The following is a 21471-nucleotide window of genomic DNA, read 5'->3' on the forward strand; positions in this document are numbered from 1 at the left end:
CTGTAGCTGAAGGGATGACCAGGCTGTTGGCAGAGCCATGCAGCCCCTGCCAGGCACTCACCGGAGTAGCGGATTTTGAAGCCTTTCCTGTTGTAGGCATGATCAGAGGACCAACGGAGATAGACTTTGTTCCCGCTGCTGGTAACAGTCAGAGGGGCAGAGTAGTTCCCACTGAGCGACAAGAGCAGTGGGCTGTGGCCAGAGGGACCTGGAAGGAAGGAGGAGCGTGTAACAGCCAGGGCTGGCACACAGAAAGTATCACTCATGGGCCCTATGTGCCAGAGTGCCTTTCTGCAAGAAGAAACAGGTGTGCTTTGGAATGGCACCGTGTGAGCATCCATTTCACGATGAGCTCGTGCTCAGTGCTTGTTTTGTGAGCGTGAGCTCCAACGAATACACCTGGCTCCCAGAAAACCAACAGCAAAGAAAGCCCTGGTGGCTGTAGCAAGACCTGGCTTCTGCTCCAGGTGAACACAAGGGCTTCAGCAGAGCACCTGCATTCTGCATTTGGCTGCACAGCTGTGTCTTTAGGAGTGCTGATACATTCCTTGGCAGTTTGTCCAGGCCTATACAATACCTGGTCTGCACAGGCTTTAAGGATGGCATTCACAGCTAACAGCTCTGCTACCTCTTCCCTTTCCCCTCAGATGCCATGCAAGTCAAACTGGTGAGTCTCTTACCATCAAAGATCTCAAACTCATCATATTGCTTCTCACTGAGGAAGTACTCGATGGTAAGGGAGATGTTGTAGCCAGGCTCCACCTTGACCACCCAAGAACAGGTCTGGAAGTGAGGGTAGCTTCCCAGGAAGCTCTGGCTGAGGATCACACCGGTGGAGTCCGTCATCACCGCGTTCATGGGGCAGGGCACTGCAGGGAACGAGGAGAGACCGCAGAAAATGAACACCAAATTGAAAGGAAGGGGCAAAAATCAGGAATGCAAAACAGTTCAACAGCCTCTGCACCATTTCACATGCTTTTCAGAATGAATGGCACTGCAACCAAACGACTGTCCTCAAATTGCAAAATGTTCTCTTGGAAGCCCCTGGAAACTTGGGGCAGAATAAAGTGGGGAACGATGGACTTATCCCAAGGCACTCATTGAGTTGTCAGCAAGGACACAAGCACTCTACTTCATTTCTCTCACCACTGGAGCCCCCAGTCAGAGGAATTCTGGACATAGCAATGCAGCTGAAAGCCCTAAATGAAAAGGCTGGCAACTGCACCCCAGGAGAGGAGGCTAACACACAAAGTGAGCAGAAAGCATAAAAAGAAAGGGATCTTACTTTATCCATAATTGTCTCTAAAACTCAGTGCAAACATTGCACTTGTATTAATAGAAAACAGCCAGAACTATCCAGAAAGAACACTGTATTCTTTCCAAATCCTTAATCCTATCAGTGATTTTTTGACCTCTGTAAATTGGTGGCCAGATGTAATTTAAGGAGTCCCTTTACCCCCGGGCTAACAACCATCAGCAAATAATTGAATGACCTCTCTTTCTCTCCTTCAGTCACGCTATTTCAGAGAGAATAAAGCTACAGAAAAAATATCCCATTATATGGTAAAAATGTTCAGATAGGAGGGAATGAAGGAGATGAAATAATCACAGTTGGAGCAAACAGAAGTAGCAGCAGGAACCCAGAGGATAAATAAGGTAACATGGTAGCACGGAAACATCCCTGGGATCCCTCCTGAGCAGCAGCAAGGTGCACAATGCAGTGTGCCCCAAGCACTCGTTTCTCTCCCACGTCAGACATTCTGCAGCACCAGCAGAGGCTGCTCCTCGCAGCAGGAGGGCTGGGCTGCAGCCTGCTCTGCCCCGCTTCGGCTGCTCACGTCTCACTGGCAAACTGTCAGGCACAATTCCTCCCCCCACCCCGGGTAAGGACGTTTGGGTGACTGCTTTAATGACTTCACGGAGGCAGCCAGACACAAAGCGTGGCAAAGCTCCATCAGCACGGCTTCAGTCAGTCCCACTTCAGCAAGTCCGAGCTCAAAGTGCTTTCCTGCCTTCAGGCTGTGGGGGGTAATTTGGCAGCACCAAAAAGAAGCGGAGCCCTTCCATATGGTGCTGAGAGCCCACAGATCCCCCAGCAGGAAGCAGAGGAAGTTCCCTATCATTTATCAGGGAGCTGCTGCAGTGAGTCACCCGGCACATCCCTCATCATTACTAAGCTGCTGCCAGCTGAGCCCAGTGGAGGTGCATGGTCCAGTGCCACGAGGCAGGCAGGGCAGCACCCCTGCCCCATCATTTTCCAGCATCAGGACCCCAGAAGCCAGAAAATTGACCTCTCTGCTGCAGCATTTGCAAGGAAACCTCTTCCAGCTGCCACCCCGCTTGCTACGTCCCTTAGCAAGCCCTGAGCCCATGGCAGCCATCCCTGGGCAGGAAAGCTTTGGGTGCCAGTGGGACCCCAGGCTGTACCTTCACAGGTGGGTGGAGGGCCTTCAAACTGCAGGTGAGTGCCCAGTTTGCAGGTCAGGATTTCATTTCCAATCAGTGTAAAGCCAGGAAGGCATCTGTACCTCACAATGTCACCTGCAGGAAGAAACAGAAAACATCCTGACCGAGGAGAAGGATGAATTGTGCCCTGAAAAGAGGGCCAGGAATATGGTTTAGTGGTGGGTTGTTAGAGTAAGGGTAGTATGGTTGGGTTGAGGTTGGACTTGGTGATCTTGGAGGTCTGCTCCAACCTGAGCAATTCTATGAATCTATGAAGTGTGGGGAGCTTGTTTATGGTGGCTGTTGAGCAGGGCCACACATCAGGCAGTGTCACAGAACTACACGTGCAAAGGGGTCTCTTGGAGCCCGGGATTTGGGATGGACAACATGTGTCCTCCTGTGGGCACTGCCAGCAGCTGAGGACAGCAAGGGAAGGAGGGCACAGGGACCGTGAGCCTACCTATGTTAAACTCCTCATTCTCAGTGATGATTTCTGCGTTGGGAACCATGGTTGGAGGCTGACACCTGAAGAGCTGGTAGGCTGAAAAGACAGCAAAGGAAGAGCAGCAAATGTTAAGCTGGGGATGGAAGCAGCCATGGCTGTCTCAGAACAGCACAACAGACATTGGAGCAAATCCTCCCCTCACCAGCAGAAGGGCAGAAATGCAACCAGCCCTTTCCTCTCCAAACACTGCAGAGATGGCTCCAGTTACCTGCGTTCCCAGAACAGCTTATTTTATTTTATTTTATTTTTTGCATCTAATAGGAAACAGATTTTCATCAGTCTGAGGATCCAGAGGTGCCTGGGCTCCATTGGACTGTTTGGATGAGCACTGAATGGTAACTGCTGGGTGCTGCCATAAGGCAATGTTGCTGTCCTCTGGGATACACGAGAAGGGCCCTCACTGGGGTTAGGTCAGCACAGAAGAGGAGAACTCTCAGACTGCTCCAGCACCAAGTAAATTACAATAATTATTCAGAGACTCTCAACTTGACCCTGAACAGAGATCAAAAACCTCTACGACTTATTTTTAACCCGGAATTATTCATTAATTTCTTCTGCAGATAACTCCAGGAGTGCAAACGTTTTCAGCTGCAAACTCTGTGTGTAGCTCAGGTCACAGAGCAGCTCGGCAAGGCTGCCAGGCTCACATCTCACACCAGGCAGAGCCATGCAGACGCTGTGCAGTTAGGTGGCTACGTGGGAAGGGCTCCAGTCGAGGAGCACCCGACCAAACACACTGCAAAGAGCACATTTGCTATCAAAAATTAAAGATGAGCAAACATGGAACAAAGCAAACGTACTGCTTACAAGGAGAGGGGTGCATGAGGCTTGAGAACTGCTCTGCTTACGAAAATAAACACACAGGAGCTGCGAGCGTGGCTAAATTGAAAAAAAAAAAATGGTACTGGGAACTAAATGAATATTAATGAAAGACATTTTCTGCTATTTGCTCAGCACTTCTGTGCATCTTTGCTCCCCCTGCACCTGACCCTGGACAAGCATAACTTCCTCTGAAATTTATATCAGCCCTTTAATTTAAGATACTGGAGCTCAAGCTGCCACTGAATATTAATTCTTACCAACTCCACTATGTCAAACTCTTCACACCACAGCAAAGCTGGCAGCAACCTTAATGAGGCTTACGATAATGCTTAAATACACATGTAAAGAAGCAGATTTCCCATCCTCTCACCCCAATTTCCCTACCCCCTAAGGTGCTGCAGAACAATAATGCTGGAAGGTCAGCATTGCAGGCACGGAGCACTCTGCATTCCATGGCTGCACTGCATCCAGGAATGGGGCTCAGCTACAGCTCACTGATCCCTGGGACTGTGTGGTGCCATCAGCATCATCATCATCACCTCCCTGGGTGTGCAGGAGGGGAGAGGCAGCGGAGGGGGCAGCGGGGGAGAGCCCTTGTGCTACACAGCCACGAGCCGGAGGGACAACGCTTGTTTGCAATCTTTTAAACAGCTGTTTGACAGCGGGGGAAGGGGGAATCCGCAACAAAAATTTAAATTAAATGCGATTTAAAAAGCACTTGACAGCATCTATTGAAGTGGAAAGATAACCCACATTTACAGCATTAATCTCCTCTCCTTAATGGGCCATATTTCAATAAGGAGGTGCGATTAAGAAGGCTTCAGCATATGGGTGATACAGCACTAGCAAAGCTCCTTTCAACAGCACATCCATTTGTTCTCACCAGGACAAAACAGAGTCCTGTCCTTGAAACCACAGTGGGACCCTCTGAGTTACAGTGCCATAAACCCCCCGTCACACTCACACTTCAGTTCGTGCTGGCACCTGAGCTAACCCATTTAATAATAGGTGCCACATCATCATTTTTCAAGGGCTGCTATTCAATCTTCCAGCTCTCTAAATCATTCTTTTGTTTCCTCTCCTCCACCCTGAGGAAATGTTTCTTTGCAGGCATTTGAAAGAGCAATGGTTCTCTGAGAAGGGTGCTGCTGATCTGCTCTGCAAGGGAAAAGACAATTTAAAGCTGAAGGGGGGCGTCTATGTCCCAGATCTGCCAACGTGAAGCTGAAGAAATGAAAATACACATTGCTACAGATCCCGAGGAAATTCCATTTCCTGCAGTTACACCCCAAAGAGCAATGCCAGCACTGCAAGTGACTGTGCTCTGCAATCCCAGAATGAACATTTCTCCCTTCTCTCCATCTCCCCAGTGCCACGAGGCTCCACACGCAGAATGAGAGGAATCTCACCCTGCAGGCAAGCACCTCAATCAGCGAATCTCTCCGGTTAGGCTTTATATTAAAGCCTCATGTATAAAGGGACCAATAAACCAGTGAGCTGTGCTTTAATAAAAGGCCAAGAGAGCCCATCTGGAAAATGGGCTCCAAACGGCTGCTGGCTGACGCTGCTCCTTCCAGCACCACTCCAGACCTCCTGCCTGGACAGCCCAGGGTGGCTTCAGACCTCAGAGAAACCACGAGCTAAAGAAACCTCAGTATGAAGGGCTGTCAAGGATGGAGGGCAGCAGCACATGCTGATGGGCTCTGAGCACAGCAAAGACAGTAACTGATTCGTGTGACACAAGGAAGCATTGGCTCAGCTGCAGCAGCGTTCACATACTGCTCATTTCTGCACCAAACTGTTTTTTTGCATAACTCCTACATATGCACCATGGTCTGATAATATAAATCTTGCAGTGTTTTGCAGCAGAAAACCAATTCCCTCCGAAGCCTGGCAAGCACTCTTTGAATTCAGCCAATCTGTATAATTCTTGCCTTTTGGAACCGAGCGTAAGCAGAAACATTCTGCACAGATTCATTGTGTAACTCATGTTAAACTTTGCTGAAGTTGCTGCAAGCAAATTACCAGAGCAAGGGGAGGTCTCCATTTGCACCCAGCAAAACCCAGTACTGCCGTAGCAACTAATCCAATTTAAAATTGGGTCCTCTTTCAGAGGCGGAAAGCAGATGTTCTCATTTTGATGTAATACCCAACACATCTCTCTGGTGTGAGCTGCACTCACACCAAAGAATCCCCAAATAATTCAGAGATTTACAAGAATCATTTTCCTCCCCGTGGAAACGAAGTCACCTCTCCGTCAGAACACAGCTGATGACCCAATTGGTTCAGCATGGCATTGGAAAGACAATACCGTGTCCAGCCAGAACTGCAGAGAGGGAGAGCTTTAAGTAAACAGAGTGGAGCTATCCATAATGGGATCTGCCACGGGGAGGACAGTATTTACAGCATCACCTTGAGAGGGGCACAGGATGGCGTGGCTGTTAGTGCGTGGGCTCTTGGCTGTGCCTGAGTTATCACAGTGTTACAAATGGATTTCTGCATCTGCCCAGACGGCGCGACCGCTTGCCAGCACCTGATCACACAAGAGACCTTCAATCTCAAACTTGTGAGAACTTCACCCCATCGCACAAGATTTCAGGTAAAAGCCCATTTCTTCCATGTATCGTCTCCCCACGGGAAGCCACAGCTGACCCACGCCCCTCTGCATCCCAAGGCAGGTACAGTGCATGCATCGTGCAGGAAGCAATACAGACCATAGAAGTAAATGGCAAAAATCCCTCCGTTTGCAGCATCACTGTGGAATTTCACCAGGACCTGATTGGAAGAGCTTTGGGCTGACTTCTTAGCAGAGTTGCCAGTGAATACTCCAAGCTGCGGGGCAGTTTGCTGAGGACCATCCCTAAAATTGTAGGTGAGAATGCAAGAAAAAGGCACTATTACACACCTTCAACCCCAGGCAACAACCACCCTCCTACACCACACACACACACAGAACTCCCCCCAGAACCACGCAGGTTTGATGTGCCCCACTTTAACAGCCGATGATCACAGCAATTAATGGAATTAAAGACCTATTAAGTCTTAAAAAATGCTGTCCAAAATCCCACTGTCCCCAGAGGATGCCTCCTCCTGCTCTTAAATACAGCACACCCTGCAGCAACGGGAGCACTCTGCCTTTGCAAGAGCATCTTGCTGAAACGCAGCCGGAGCAGCAGCTCTGCTCAGTCCTCACACCTTTGCTGTACTCACCAAATGGTGATGAAATCGTTGTAGGGCTCTGTTTGCAGCAGAGTGAAGTTGAGATGGATCCCATAGCCCACAGGCACTGTAAGGAGCCACGTGCAGTCCTGGGAATTGGGGTACTGGTTGGGAAAGCCAGGAGAGTAAACTGTCCCATTTTGGGTGGTGACATTGCCCCCACAAGGCACTGCAGAACCAAACAAATACAGACCTAGTGAAGAAACATCCCCCAAAACAATGACTTTCTAATATCTTCTCTTTCCCATTTTTATTTCTTTTTTTTTTGGGGGGGAATAAAAGCAATTCTGCACACAGGTGGATCCAGCCCCAAAACCTTAGCCTACCTCACCATGAATAGTTTACGCCTGTCACAACTACCTCTAACCTTTTCAACTCAATTCCATTGCAATAAATTTGTTTCAGCTCTGGAGCTGAAAGGAGACTGTCAGACTGCTTTGTACAGATGTGATGGCCAGGTGCACAAATCAACTCCTTACAGCCAAGTAAGAGCCCTTGGGGTCCACCAGCTGTTTGCACCCATGCATAGAAAACACAGCTCCTGACCAGATCACACCAGTGGGCAAATCTATGCACTTGCTCATACAGCTTGGCTTGGACCAGAACCATCGAGCAGCTGGCTTTCCACAGATCGCATCTGAGCAGGGGGGAAATGATGATTTATTTGTACAACAGCAGCATCCACTTCATTAATCAAGACGACAGTTCTATTGCACCAGGTATCTTCCAGGCCTAAATGAACCTGGAAGCTACAGAGATGTAATTAGAAGCAGCCAGGGCAGCGAAGAAGAGAGACAGAAAAATGACATCCTGCTGAAGTGCAGCAGGGCCACAGCAAGCCCCTGGGTCCAAGAGTCCCATGCACAAGAATCAGCTTCTGGACCTCTCACAGGGTAGATTCTGATAGTCCCCTGCCTGAGCCAGCTCCCTTTCAGAAGCCACACAGTTGTGTTAACCCAGTCCTTGGCTTAGGTTCACACATTCTTCCTCCCAGCACAACTTATTACGTCAGGCTCAGCGCTGTCCTAAAACATGGCACCACACTCTCCTGTTCATAGGGGAGTAGCCCCACAGATACGTACCACTCTGGATATGATCTGATGTGCCAAAGATGAAGTTAAAGTCAGGCTCCAAATATTTACTGCCTGGCTCTGCTCTGCTTTCTCCTGTGGTTTGTCAAGCTGAGAAAACCTTGAGTAATTATATAAACCTGTACATTTATTTACTTCTCTAAACAAACACCCAAGGAACCCGAGGGGCCAAGATCCTTTCTGCCCTGCAAAACAGGCAGCCTGCTGATCAGCAGAAGAGCTTCTAGGAGTGCTGCTGGAAAACTCAGCCTCTGTGCCTTTAGTCTGGACTACAACTTCTCTTTTAATTAAACAGGTGTTCAGCTGTGACCTGTGTGGGGAAGGTGAGGTGGTTAGCCTAAGGCAGTGCGTCACTGCTGCTTGCTGGTATGCAAAAATGGACCATCCAGCTCAGCTGCATTTAAGGAAACAGCCAGAAATGGAACACTCTGCATTGACTTTAACAGCACTAACAGCCCAGCAGATGTGCTTGCGCAGGGAAAAAAGCAAATGGACCAAAATACACCTATCCTCTCACCTCCTTGTCCTACCACAAGTGCTGCAGAACAGGAAAGCTACTTAAAAACACAGTAAAGATCTAAGGCCTGGATGGTTGCAGCTGGCAGAGCTGATGCCTGAAGGAAAGGGCCTCATCCTGCTACCATTATTCACCAGCCCTCCCAACAGCACACAGCAGCCAAACAGTTTTCAACACACCTCTGCATTGCTGGAGTCACAGGCAGCACAGCTAGGATCCCGTTTTTTATGCTTTTTGTTCTTGGAGTTCAAGGACTTAGGACTTAAAAGAGAGAAAGCATCAGCCCTCCCTCTCTTTCCCCAGCACAGACCAATTGCAGCAGGGAGGCTGGGATAAAGGTCAGTGCACTGCCTAGCGCAGCGGAAATCTTCAATGAGCAGCCTTGAATTTCTTAAGGGTTTGTGTGAAACCCTTCGAAAGGAAACCTCACAAAACTCAGCCTACCAGTGCAAAGGATAAAAGAGTGAAAGAGCTCCGCTGGATCTGAATTGAGAAGATGGAGCTTTGAAGCCTGGACCATAGATCTGCTCCTTCGGAATGCAGGGTCCACCTGGCACACGTGTGCAAGATTAGTGAAGAACTGTTGGATCGTTTTTGAGATGTCATCATTGCCAAGCTAAAGAGACTGGACAGGGACCCAATCTTCTCACACTGAGTGTCCCCAGAGCTGCCAGAGTCTTTTTCAGAGACTGCTAAGGGCAGAACAGCAACTGCGTACAGTTTCTGTGCTCCCCAAAGAAGTGTGTGCATTCCTGTGTGAAATCTTTGATTTTTGGTTTGGCCCTGAGTTCTTTAGTAAGAGGGTGATCCCAAAGCCATACCTTCACACCTGGGCAATGGGTGATCCCAGTTCCTGTTGGTTCCATGCTGACATGTCAGGACGGGGTGACCGATCAGCTGGTACCCAGGCAGGCACTCAAAAGAGATGGACTGGCCAACGTTGTAACCAGCTCCTCGTACAACACCGTTGGCAAAAGGCTCAGGGTCAGGGCATTCCTGCAGCTCGTATGCTGAAATAGAAATAAATCAATAAATGGAGGAATGCTTCACGCTTGTAATTTTCTCATAAAAGCAGGAACTGGACACTCACCACGCTGCTTAGCTGCTTCCCCCTCACACAACGACTTAATTGAAAGAGATAAAACTTTAATGAACCATGCACACATCAGCATGGAGGACAAGGGACAATCCTGGGCAGCCTTGAGGTAACCTCAGATGTGAGCACTGGGACCCACTCTGCTCCTCTGGTTTCTCAGGCCCTGCGTTCACAGGTCACCCCACGCTTCACCTCTAATTGGGAAATTGGCCTTGTTTTTCAGCAAAACGTGGACAATCCTGATGATGAATGTAAGTCAATTGGTTAGCATGTTCCACCTGGCATTATAAATTATTGGTCAGCCTTGCTAGAGCTCATTTGCATAGCAATTTCCATGAGATTACCCAGAATGCCTCACAGAACACATTCCTTCCTAAATTGTGCAGTAGCGCATGAATTATATGGTGCATGAACAGGACAGCCAAGACAAAATTAATGTTTTCAATTAAGTATGAGTAGTGGCTTTTATTGCTATTTCTGGGGAGGCAGCCCTTTGTCAGTCCTTGGCTATAGCACACGGCTGGAGACACACGCTCCATCTTTCCCACTCCTCAGATCTCCCTCGCAGGCAGTCTTGGATCACTTGGCTCCCAGCTGCTGCACAGCAAAGCCCGTCCTAATTTTCTTCAGCACGAAGCACGTGATTTGCCCCTGGTCTCCTCTGCCCACATTCCCATCTACCAAAGTCAGGTGGACAAGGAAGTCCAAAGGATTTTGCAAAGACCCTGTGAAAGGCAGAGCTGTGATCAAGCAGGACCAAAAGTTCAGGTCCTCCTACAACAGGCTGAAGTCTCACAGCCAGTCCCAATCCCACTGTCACTTCAGTTAGCTATTTCCTGATTAGCTCAGGCCCCTCCACCAGCCTGCCTCAGCACAAAGCTAAGCTGCAGCTGAGGATGGAAGGGATGCGTTCCAGAGTGCTCGAACTGGACTTCAATTTGAAAATCAGCTGCAAAATTTTAGAGCAAACTCACAGCTCCTTGCACACGCCGGTCGACAGAGCCAAGATCTAAGTGAATCTGGCTGGAATTAATTCAAAGACAGCTCACTGTTACAAAGCACTCTAGGAACATTCGTTATTTGCCGGAAGGCGTAAGTCGGGATGAACAGATCCCAGTTATGAGGATTGAGCATGCTCTTCATGTAACACCTTTCCACTCATTTGGATTAAGTCCTCATGGAACAAACACAACAGAATAGGAGCAACCGTGTCGTGCAGCCTCTCTCCCACACCCTCCCCACTGGCACCTGGGGACAGGGTTGCCCCACTGCTGCTTGTTCAGTGGCCTCCTTACCTTGGTACTCCAGCTTGAAGCCTGGCTTGTTCTGCGAATGGTCGCTGTGGAAGTACACAGTGGTTTCATGAGATGTGGACAGGAGGGAGCCTGGGATTTCGGTGCCGCTGAAGCGCCCGATGACGTTGCTGGTGTCGTACGGCCCATTGCGCACCTCAACGAAGTCATGGTTTGGCTCAGTGGAGAAGTTTAGGAATTGAATGTGAGCACCTAGGGAGGAAGAATAGAGAGTCTTGTCTTCAAAGTTATGCACAAGCCTTGGCACATCGGCACCGCCCAATATAGCCTGGATAATTGGAAAAGCAAACATTTACTGCACTGGAGGAAAAGGGCGACTGTCCTGCTAGTTTCAGCCCAGATCAGGCTACAAATGCTGTGGCTTCAGGCTGCTTGAGCTCCTGTGCCTGACAGCAAAGGAATTATGAAGGCTACACAGCTACGCAGCCTTCTCTCTCTTGCCAAACTGCACGTAGCCAGCTCACACCAAAGCCCACTCACCAAATCCCACTGGCAGCAATATCCTCCACGTGCAGTCCAGGTTGCTGGGATAGTTTCCTGGAAACCCCGGGCTCAGGAGGACTCCTTCCATCTCCTCTGCTGTTCCTCCACACTGGGCTGTAAAATCAACGGTGTTCACGGTCAGGATCACTCGCAGGTCTCTCTGCACAGTGGCCATGGCCCATCAGCCATGTTGGAAATAGAGAAATTAAAAACTTGAGAAAAAAGGAAAGCCTGCCACAGAACTAGCACAGATTGGCCAGGCAGTGAATGGCTGCATTACTAAAGCAGGTGCCTTCCTCCTGTCCTCAAGATAAAAGCCTCGACCCAGAGATACACTTTTGGTGACCACAGTGGGAGAGATTTAAGCTGCAAGGAGAGACATGGATGGCCTGCTCTCTCTATGGACACCATAACAGTGCACATCATGCACACTGCACTTGTTTGAATTTTTAACCACCACAGAAATTACTGTGAAGAAAAAGAATGATCTTATTTTGACTCCATTTACCTCTGCTTTATCTGGTTTACTGATCTACCTTGACTGCTATATTTGTCACTCTCGAGGCAATTACTGATAAATATAGAGCAGCATGTTTGCACACTGACTGAAGCAAATTCCCTACCAAGAAGTGATCTAGAGATGACACAGCACACAAAATATGTTTACAAAAAGCATCACGTGAGCACAGATATCATCTTCTCAGGCATATCTGGATGACCTCTACCTTGTTACAGTAAAACCACCTAACAGAATACACCCAGGTGTGCTCCTAACACATTCTGATGGCAGAAGTACAGCTTCCCTCTGTCCAATATCTCTGTGCGTGCACTTGCTACTAATGAGGCATTCCCCAGAAGTTTCTTCTTCCTTTTAATGGCTCTTTAGTAGTACTACTGCTACATTATTTAGGAGTCAAGCATCTGGATGAAGCAGACAAAAAGAAAATCAGTCCACTGCTAGGGAGGGAAGGAGTTCTCTGAGCAGGGGAACGACACAGCCTGGGTTCCTGCATAGCTGGTTGGCAGCCAGCATGCTCTGGCAGTATTTAGACACATGGGTGCATGACTCACAAAGGACAAGGAGCCCCAGTGCTGCCAGCAGCCCCTCCAAGGACTGTGTCACTCATACAGATCTGTGCTCGGCTGTGGAGATGTGTTTGTGTGTCTCTGAAGCTGGATGACCTTTTTCAGTCAAGTGTGATGCAAGCTAAGAGATAGGAGCAGACAGGTGGACAGGTGTTTGTATCGTTTAACCACGACTGCCCTAAAGCAGAGATCCTGAACTAAACCGTGCTGGTTTACACTGTGACAGAGCCTACCAGGCACAGCCCTGCCAGGCAGAATCCAGCTGAACAGCATGACTGATGCTGATCAAAAGACAGAAGAAAACACAGAATTTGTAGTTGCTCAGCTTGCCATCAATCCGTGGTGCAATACTGGGATCCTCCTTCGTGCTGGAACCCCCTGCCCGGATGCTGAGCTGAAGGGCTTCTGGTTTCTCCTACAACAGCTCCCAGGGGTGTGAGCCCTTTAGCTCAGACGTTCTGCTGTAACTGTCTCTGCACTTACTGCTGGCCTGAAGATCATCAGATGAAAGAGCTGTTAGCTCTTATAATTACTTTAAAGCAAAATGATGTAAGCTAAAACAGCAGGAGCCTGAAATAACTGTTAACTAAAGCTATTAAATGCATAAACGTCTCCCTCAAAGCTGTAAAATGTGCAATATGAATATTAAATATCTAGATTTGCTAAAAGCAAAATGCTGCTTGAAGATAATCCAGAAACTCCAGCAAGTTCCTTTCACCTCTGCATCTCTTCCCTCAGCGTTTACTTCTGCCTCAGTGGAAATTAATTGCCTGGTCCTCCCTTCCTGGGGAGCACTCAGCAGCCTCAGCCCATGGCTGTTACAGGCAAACAGGACGCCTGGCCCTTACTGGTCACAGAGGAGCTGTAGACACTGAAGTGAGGACAGCAAGGCACCAGGTGGGCAGCTTGGAGATACTGGGAGAAGAGCAGTAAAAGAAGCAGTTTTGGTGACATCAAGATGCATTTCCAAACAAACAAACAAACAAAAAACCGAACCACAGCCTGCAGAGCTTTCCTTAACGCATAAAAAAGAGCCAACAGAAACAAACAACTCTCAACCCATAAAGACAATCTGCTTCCAGTATAAAGTAGTTTCAGGTTTTCCCTTTTGAATGAGTTTTTATTGACAAAACCATTTTTGTATTTTTACGCTTTATACCATAACCACATTTCAAGCATTTAAAATTAGGCATTCTGGTTGCCCTGGAGGAATGAGCGCTGAAATTTTCCCTTGCAGCTAATAAAGATTTTTTTCCAGCCTTTACCTCACTTCCAGAACAAGCTGCATTTCTCTGACTCACACCTTCACAGAACTCCTGTCCTCCCTGCCACTCAAGCAGCCCTCAGCCACAGGGATGCACTTGAAAGAAAACCTACTGTACTGTGCTCCTGGCCACTGTGCTGCCCCACCATGAAGAGGGCAAAACCATCAGCTGCAGCATGCTGTGGTTTATACAGCCACTTTTAAAGCACCTTTACATGGGAGAACAGGCTGAGAACCTGAGCGCGTCAGGAAATACAGAAGGCTTGAAGACATCCTGCTGTAACAATGCAGCTGGCTCAGTCTGGGCAAGAAACTTCTCCCCATTTCATCAGCATCTGATTACACAGATTTTTAGAAGGGCACGATAAATATCTGCTAGGGAAGAAGAGCAGGAGGAATCCTACCAATGCAAAGCGGAGGAGGATAGTTCCAGCGCCGCACAGTGCCCGGCATGCAGGAAATGTGAGAGTGCCCCTGAGAGAGAGAAAAACGAGACAGAATTTGGAGGTCTCCCTCCCAAATGTTTGCTGTTGTCCCTTTTTGTGCCAAAAAAACCCCATTCCTCTACCTGCAGTGCATAGCCTGGCTCACACTGGAAGGAGACGACGTCGTTCACCAGGTAGCGCTCCCCGACCTTCAGGCCATTCCCAGGAACTGGGGGCTCTGGGCAGCTGGACAGACCGACAGCTGAAAGGCAAAGGGGGGTGAGTGCTGTGGGACAGGGAAGGGCAGGCGGGAGGAAAGCACACACCTTCACCAAGGGCTTCTGACCAGCACTGACACTGCATGAAAAAGGCTGGTGGTGTTTGGATTTTCCTCGAAGACAGCCCAGAGGGATCCGGGACATAGAGGTACGCACATCCATCGCCTCCACTTTAACTGGAACACACTGTTCTTAATGAAGGCATCACTAATCATTTTGTGATTCATGGCCAAAACCATTTCTGACTGAACATTAATGGCTCGACCGATGGGCTGCATCTGCATCAGCACATCCATTCCCAGGGCAGGCTGAGTCATTCTCAATGGTTCAGGAATCAAAACTCCCATCACCAACCCTCCTCATCAGAGTCTGTATTCATGGTATGTTGTGTATTCCTTCACTGACCAGGCAGCATTTGATGAAACACCGGGGAAGATGTGTGAGGGAATCACCCGTGTTGCCCCTTGCTGGCAATATAAAGGACATAATGTGTTTGCAGAATGCAATTTGGGTAAAAAGCTGCTTAGTTTCTTCTCTTACCCGACTCTCCCTGCTTTCATCTGCGCAATGAATTTTCCAGGCGATACAGAAAGCAGTAAGCGAGGCCAGACTTTGACAGCACCCGCAGAGCAGCCCACAGAAATGTCATTCAATCCCATTTCCACCCGAGCTATGCTTCCGATCAGGGCGATCCTGCTGCTGCCACAAGATCACCTCTCACACCTCTGCAAGGCCAGCGCTTTGCTCCAGCTCCTGGCTGCAGGCTGAGCCCAAAGCAGGTGAAGAAAAGAAGGAGGTGATGGTGATTCTCCTTCAAAAATCTGAGTCATGCTTTCCAGCAAGAAAGCTCTCAGTCCCTGCCCACCCCTGGCTGAGCTGCCTGACCTTCAGAGAGATGGAGAAAACAGCCCTAAGCAACTTCCCATTCCGATCAGTAGACACTGAGCTTCATTCAGTCCTATTTACCATGAAATTTCAGTCGTACAAGCAAAGCAAAAACTGCATTACTTTCCATCTGCCCTGCAAATCAACACATATTAATTTCCTCAGCCAAGAAACCAAACAAACCTGGCAATCCCAAGCCTCACAAAAACCTGAGTGATTATTGCAGTGCGACAACACAATCCTCACAAAATTTATTGGTTGAAACAGAAGTGGGACAGAAGCAGAGTTGCAGCAGGAGGATTTCTGTAACAACACCCAAGCTTCCAGAGAGCTCTCTAGTGCACACCTCTCTCAAATCTTCTTGGCTGCTGTAATTTTGCTGAAGCCATTAATATGCAAGGTTTCCACCTGCAAACACAATAAACTGGAAAGCTTACTACTAGTTGGCCCCTTAAAAGCTCAGGCAGTCCCTGTAGTCAAACAGCTCTGCCATTTCTGTGGATGTTGTACAAAATGAAACTCACTTTCAAATCTATTTGCTACTTTGGACAAAATAAACAGAACACTGGTTTGCTTCAGAGACGAACACAAAATTGGTGATCAAAAGCAATTGTCAGACTTGGTGTCCAGCAAGAAACAATTATGTCTGCATTGCCCCAAGGAAGTCTGCATGAACACAACAGCAGTCCCAGCACACCTCTCATAGGCTCAGCATCACTGCTACCAATGCAGAAACAGGGCCAGCCCATCACCATGCACTAACCAGTCCTCTGAGTGTTGCAGGTACACAAGGAATGCTCCTGGCCCTGCCACACCTCTATCTTTAGTACCCTGCAAATGCACAAGCCTGCTTGCTGAACATTCAATTTAGATGCACTGAATAGAGCTGAGAGCTGCCATTCTACACCTGTTAGCTCTACTCAACACCCATTAGGCAGTGCCTTAAATACTGGGGGAGTTTTGCTCCCCCCCCCCATTTCCACAGAGAAGTGGAATAAGTTCAGCAGGAAGAGCTCCAGGATGGCCAGGGGCTGCAGAGCTGATCCTGCCATGAAAGGCTGCCCAGAATGTTTGTGCAGCCTCCATCCTTGGAATTTTTCCAGAACAGACTGCATAAAGATGCAAGTAGTCTAGTTTTATCTCATAGCTGACCTTGCTTTCAGCAGGAGGCTAGATGAGATTACCTCCTGAGGTCCCTCCAGCCTGAACAATCCTATGAAGATCTGCCTAGTCCTGCTATGCTGCCCCCTGCAATGACAAATACTGAATGCCTAGGAAGGATGGCAAAGAGCAGGCAGTCCCTCCTACTATCTGGCAAGCACCATTTAGGCACTTCCCAAGCTAAGATTACAGCACCTTACTGAACAGGCAAATTCCCCATGAATTTTTAATACTTTGGCTTCCATACCTCCTGCTGTACTACAACAGAGGAACCAAAAAGCACTGCCAAGCCACTCTGTGACCCCACACATCCTCTTCTCCACTTACACTCGCAACCTCTCTGCAGTTTGAGAAAAGGAACCATGCACACGTGGGCCTTACAGCTCACTGCCCCCTCCCCGCACTACGCAGCTTCCACTTCTGCAAGGCAACAGCTCTGCAGCCATTTCCCCACTACCCAGAGGTACTGTGAGATCAAGGCTGCACTGCTCTTACTTTTGTATTCCAGGTGAAAGCCAGCAGCAGAGACGCTGATATCCGAATAGAAATGCAGATAGAGCTGGTTTGAAGTGCTGTTCAGCAAGGCAGGCACTGTAGTTCCTGGGAAAACAAGAGGTGCACAGAGATACTGAAGAGGATTCTTTTTTCCTCCTTCATATCCTCAGAGACTTGCTGCAGAAGAGGCTAAGAATAGAAAGTCCTTTAACTTAACAAGCTCTGTTGGTTTTGATCAGGTTCTAATGAGGCCAATTGAGAAATACCCAAGGCCTCTCTGCAATGGCCTTTTCGAGGTATAATGATGAATTCCATCATGTGAAGTTTTACCACTTACAGACCAGACAGATTGAAAGCGCTGAGAAAAGAACTGCTGAAAGGGAAGCAGTGTGAGTGGAGCTCTGGATTCCTTCTCCTGCTTCGTTCCCTGGAAGCTGCAGCAGCAGATCGAGGCAGTTCTATCCAGAATGCAGCTCTGGGAGGAGAGTCTGCCAGCCGTTACGCATGACTCTCCCAGCCTCAAAGCCCTCTGAACCTGCGCTCATTCAGCAATCAAGAATCAGGGCCATTGGTTGGCAAGTGCTTCTGCTATTTGAAAGCTTCACAGTGCTTTTGGGCTGCTTGTTACTCCCTGCTCTGCCAAAAACCTCAGTTCCCCAGTACAAGGCAGGATAAATGTTGTTTTGCAGCCCTCGCTCCATTTTGGTGCAATCAGCCAGGAGGTGAACCTGCCTGTGCAGTGGTATGAGCCTGCACAACCCAGCAGTGCTGCACAGCTCCCAGCCTGTGGAAACGATCCTGAGTTAACACAGCTTAGAGAAAATGCCAGGGCACACCGGGGAGGTGGATAAAAAAGAACAAAAGGAAAGAGGAAAGGCTCATCTGCAATAGAATGCTTTCCAGCAAGGGTTAAAATAATAAAGATGGGCTTAGGGCAAGTTTTTGTAACAGAGATAAAACTCAGAGCTACACGTACACACACTAGCATTCTCTTCACTGCTGCTGGAAGAGCTTGAAGGTGCTGGTGATTTCCAGCACGTGTTTGTACTTCGTGTGTGTGCTGAAGTGCAGCTGATGCTAATTGAAATGAAGCTTGCACGACGCATTTCACCAAACACGATGCTGAGCACTTACCAGAGAAACTCCCCAGCATGGTGGCTGTGTTGTCTCCTCCATCAAACACTTCTAGGGAATCCCAGTTCTGCTCAGTGACAAAACTGATCACCTGTATCTGAAGTAATAATGGAAAGGGAGGGGAAAAAAAGAGATTCCTGAAGACTTCTGCAATGTTTTCATGTGAAAGCAATCACTAGCCACCCAGAAACTATTACAAGAAGAAGGAAACCTCCATTATATCACAATATCTTTTAATCCAGTGAAGCTCTCTGCAGTTGTCTTGCTTCCCAGCTTTTAACCCCATCACTCCAGTTGCATTTTCAAATTTCCCACCTTTCTCTGCCATGCACTGCAGGGTTTGAAGGTTTGTACAAGTCACTTGACTCTGTGACTCAGAACTTCAATACAAACCTTAGATGAGTAACATCATGGTATCTCATGAATCTGCATTTACCCCGAAAAGCAGCTCCTGTACTTCAGTAATGATAGAGATGTAATTGCACGGTAGATTTGTTTTCCTTAATTATCATTCAAATTAATTCTGCCTTTATTTCTAAGTACTGGGAGTTCAAAGCATTCGGTGGGCCAGTACAAAAAAATAAGCCGTGCTGTAGGTCAGGTTTGGTGAATTGCCTGAAAGAGTCCAACAGCAAACCTGAGAGAGAGCCAGGATTACATGGAGCAGCCATCCTGAATCTGCATGCTCTAGATGAAATTTTCAGACACTCAAACTTATTTTCTAGGCCACCAATCTAAAAATGAGGTTCTTCAATGCTCTGTTTCCCCGTGGCAGAGGCACTGCTGCTCAGTACCACTCCTGGGTTAGGGGAGAAAAGCTTGGCAGCTCCAGCAGGTAGATGCGTGTTCACATCCACCCTCATGCATCTGCTTACTGGAGAGACTCCATTCTTTGAGGTCTCTTTGGATGGAGATTTCCTGCTAAGCCTGATGCTTCTGATCTCAGCAGCCCTGCTGAATTCAATGGAATGACTCCCTTAAGCTCTGAGCTCAGCAGGGCACATTTGCTGGGCAGAACTCTTGGAAGAGGCTTCGACACACTGGAAATCGAGGCAGCCTGCTCACACACGCGCTCCTGTGCTCTCCTCTTCCCTCTCCCTCTGTACTTACACACCTGCTTCAAACACCTACTTTCCTTTTGCTCTGGTAAACACAAAACACAGACAATCAAATCCCATGATTTCCGCCGTTTTAACCTTTTTTTTCTCATTGATTTATTCTGAATAATAAAGCAGACAAAAAAAGTTCCAGGAAAGTTTCTTTTAAAAAAAGAAGAAAAAAAGGAAGAGTTCATCTAGCAGAAATGGCAGTGACCCCTACAGAGCCATCAGTGATGGCACTGACCACGTCAATACCTTCCAGCCTGTATAATTACACTCCTGTTGTGACTAATATTATTGAGAGGCCATGGACTGAGAATGTGCATTTATTTTGTTTGCTCTTACATTTTTTAAATTATTTATCCACTCCCATGTCCCCAACTTAACGGAATAAACATTTTTAAGGGCCTAATTCAAGTCTGACATGTGGATTCACAAGGGATCTGCATCTATTTACTGCCATGTATATAAATTAATTCACCCAGGAAGGTTTGCTACAGGAATGAATAATTCATGGCAGAAGTGCTTGCTCATACACTGATTACATAAAAATCCTACTAGTGACTCGCCGCTGCTAAGGAAGTTTTAATTTCACCTCCTTCTCTGATTTACAGCTGTTTAACCTTTAATTGTTGTACAAAATGAGGGCAAAGCAATGTTTAAATTAGTATCTAATAACCCAGAGCATGTTGCATGCAGCAGTGGGTGACCAGGGTGGTGCATGCAGGGCGAGCTGATCGCAGCAGGCCAGGTTCCTCCCATCAAAGGACTTCCACTGGAAGTACCAGAACTGGTTTGCTGTCAGGGAAGATGTCACCCAGCATCGTGCCCATGCGTAGGGGCAGAGCTGGGCAGGGAGATGCAGTGCTCTGCAGCTGGGATTGGGGTTGGACACTGCAGGGCTGCTGAGAACTAGGACTGGACCTAGAACACCGCTCTAGAACTGGAAACTCAGCTTCAGGTGTGACATGGCAACACTCAGCTGCAGGATGCACTCTTTCTTAGTTATTTGCCTGCACTCTGTGTTAGATCCCCAAACATCATCTTCTCTTGCAAAATGTATGTAGCAGGAGGGAAGAACCCTTTAAAACACTTTTGACATTACATTTTCTACTTTGACATCCAATAGCTGCATTTGCACAGCAAAAGAAGTGAGAAACAAATGCTTTTAGCAGCCTGCTGTAATAGCTGCTTTCCTCTAAGCTCAGCAGATGTACACAAAAACAGCTCCATGCGCTGAGAAACTGGCAGCAAGGGTCTGCATTCAGAACACAGCAGTGCAAAATACAGACATTTATTTACATCACTTTAAAAATAAAGCGAATTATCACCTCCTGGTCCCAGGAGTCCTGAGCAACTTGCAAACTGCCTCAACTGCTGAGACGTTTTGCTGAGCTAAATGGATCCCTCTGCCATTTAGGGGTTTGGAGCACGGCTAAAAATTCAGATGAACAGAAAAGGAATTGACAATAAGCGTTGAGGCCTTTGAAAACACTAAGTTAAATGGCTTCAAAAACAGATGAGGGAAAATGGGAATTTGCTGGACGTGGCAAAGGGCACAAGCTGGTGTTCCAGGCTTGGCCACCACGCTCCCCAGCCCATTGTTCAGCTCTGAGTTACACTGGTGACATCACGGAAGACTATTCCTGCAGAAAGGCAGAACTGTAATCTAACAGCACAGAGCTGATGCTGCAATATAACTGGTGAGAGAAGCACAATATGGCAGAGGAGGAGGAATCCACCTGCAAGTCTTCTGGCCAAACACATGATAGAGAAATAAAAGCACTTCGGGAACAAAACCCTTGTGAAGAGGTGAAAAGAAGACAGGAACCCTCTGTTAATGAGAAGAATGAACCTATCAAAGCATCCATCTTCTCTGCATCAACTGATGCCAGTGTAACGCGTGGTGAGCCACCTTCTGCAGGGTGAAGTGCACATGTGCTGAATGGGAACATAATCTAAACTTTAGTCTCTAATGTTGGGCTTAATTCTCTCCATCCTCTAGCAGGCAGGACTCTCTGCAGAGAAATGATAAGGACCACACAAAACCTGGAGGGCCCATTTACCTGGAGACAATGAGCAGCAAAGCTCTAATTGTATAATCATACTGCTGTAACTCTGCTGGCAGAACAAAGCTGCACTGGCATGCTGA

The 21471-nt window shown here is 47.9% G+C and overlaps 1 protein-coding gene across 1 annotated transcript in view; it reads right to left on the reverse strand.

Annotated features, from left to right (window-relative positions):
* Positions 1 to 21471, reverse strand: part of CSMD2 (CUB and Sushi multiple domains 2) — a 230066-nt gene that overhangs the window by 37441 nt on the left and 171154 nt on the right. Inside the window, exons 37-49 of the mRNA XM_042834042.1 lie at positions 18220 to 18316; positions 17086 to 17190; positions 14410 to 14528; positions 14246 to 14315; positions 11489 to 11605; positions 10991 to 11200; positions 9421 to 9609; positions 6983 to 7160; positions 6487 to 6632; positions 2906 to 2986; positions 2428 to 2541; positions 681 to 869; positions 62 to 208 (exon numbers count right to left, since the gene is read on the reverse strand). Coding sequence (XP_042689976.1) covers positions 62 to 208; positions 681 to 869; positions 2428 to 2541; positions 2906 to 2986; positions 6487 to 6632; positions 6983 to 7160; positions 9421 to 9609; positions 10991 to 11200; positions 11489 to 11605; positions 14246 to 14315; positions 14410 to 14528; positions 17086 to 17190; positions 18220 to 18316 — 1762 coding nt within the window. The remainder of the gene's footprint in view (positions 1 to 61; positions 209 to 680; positions 870 to 2427; positions 2542 to 2905; positions 2987 to 6486; positions 6633 to 6982; positions 7161 to 9420; positions 9610 to 10990; positions 11201 to 11488; positions 11606 to 14245; positions 14316 to 14409; positions 14529 to 17085; positions 17191 to 18219; positions 18317 to 21471) is intronic.

The sequence above is a fragment of the Centrocercus urophasianus genome, unplaced genomic scaffold (assembly GCF_019232065.1).
Source record: "Centrocercus urophasianus isolate 14NV4802_14NV808 unplaced genomic scaffold, USGS_Curo_1.0 seq_43, whole genome shotgun sequence".
Classification (NCBI taxonomy): Eukaryota; Metazoa; Chordata; class Aves; order Galliformes; family Phasianidae; genus Centrocercus; species Centrocercus urophasianus.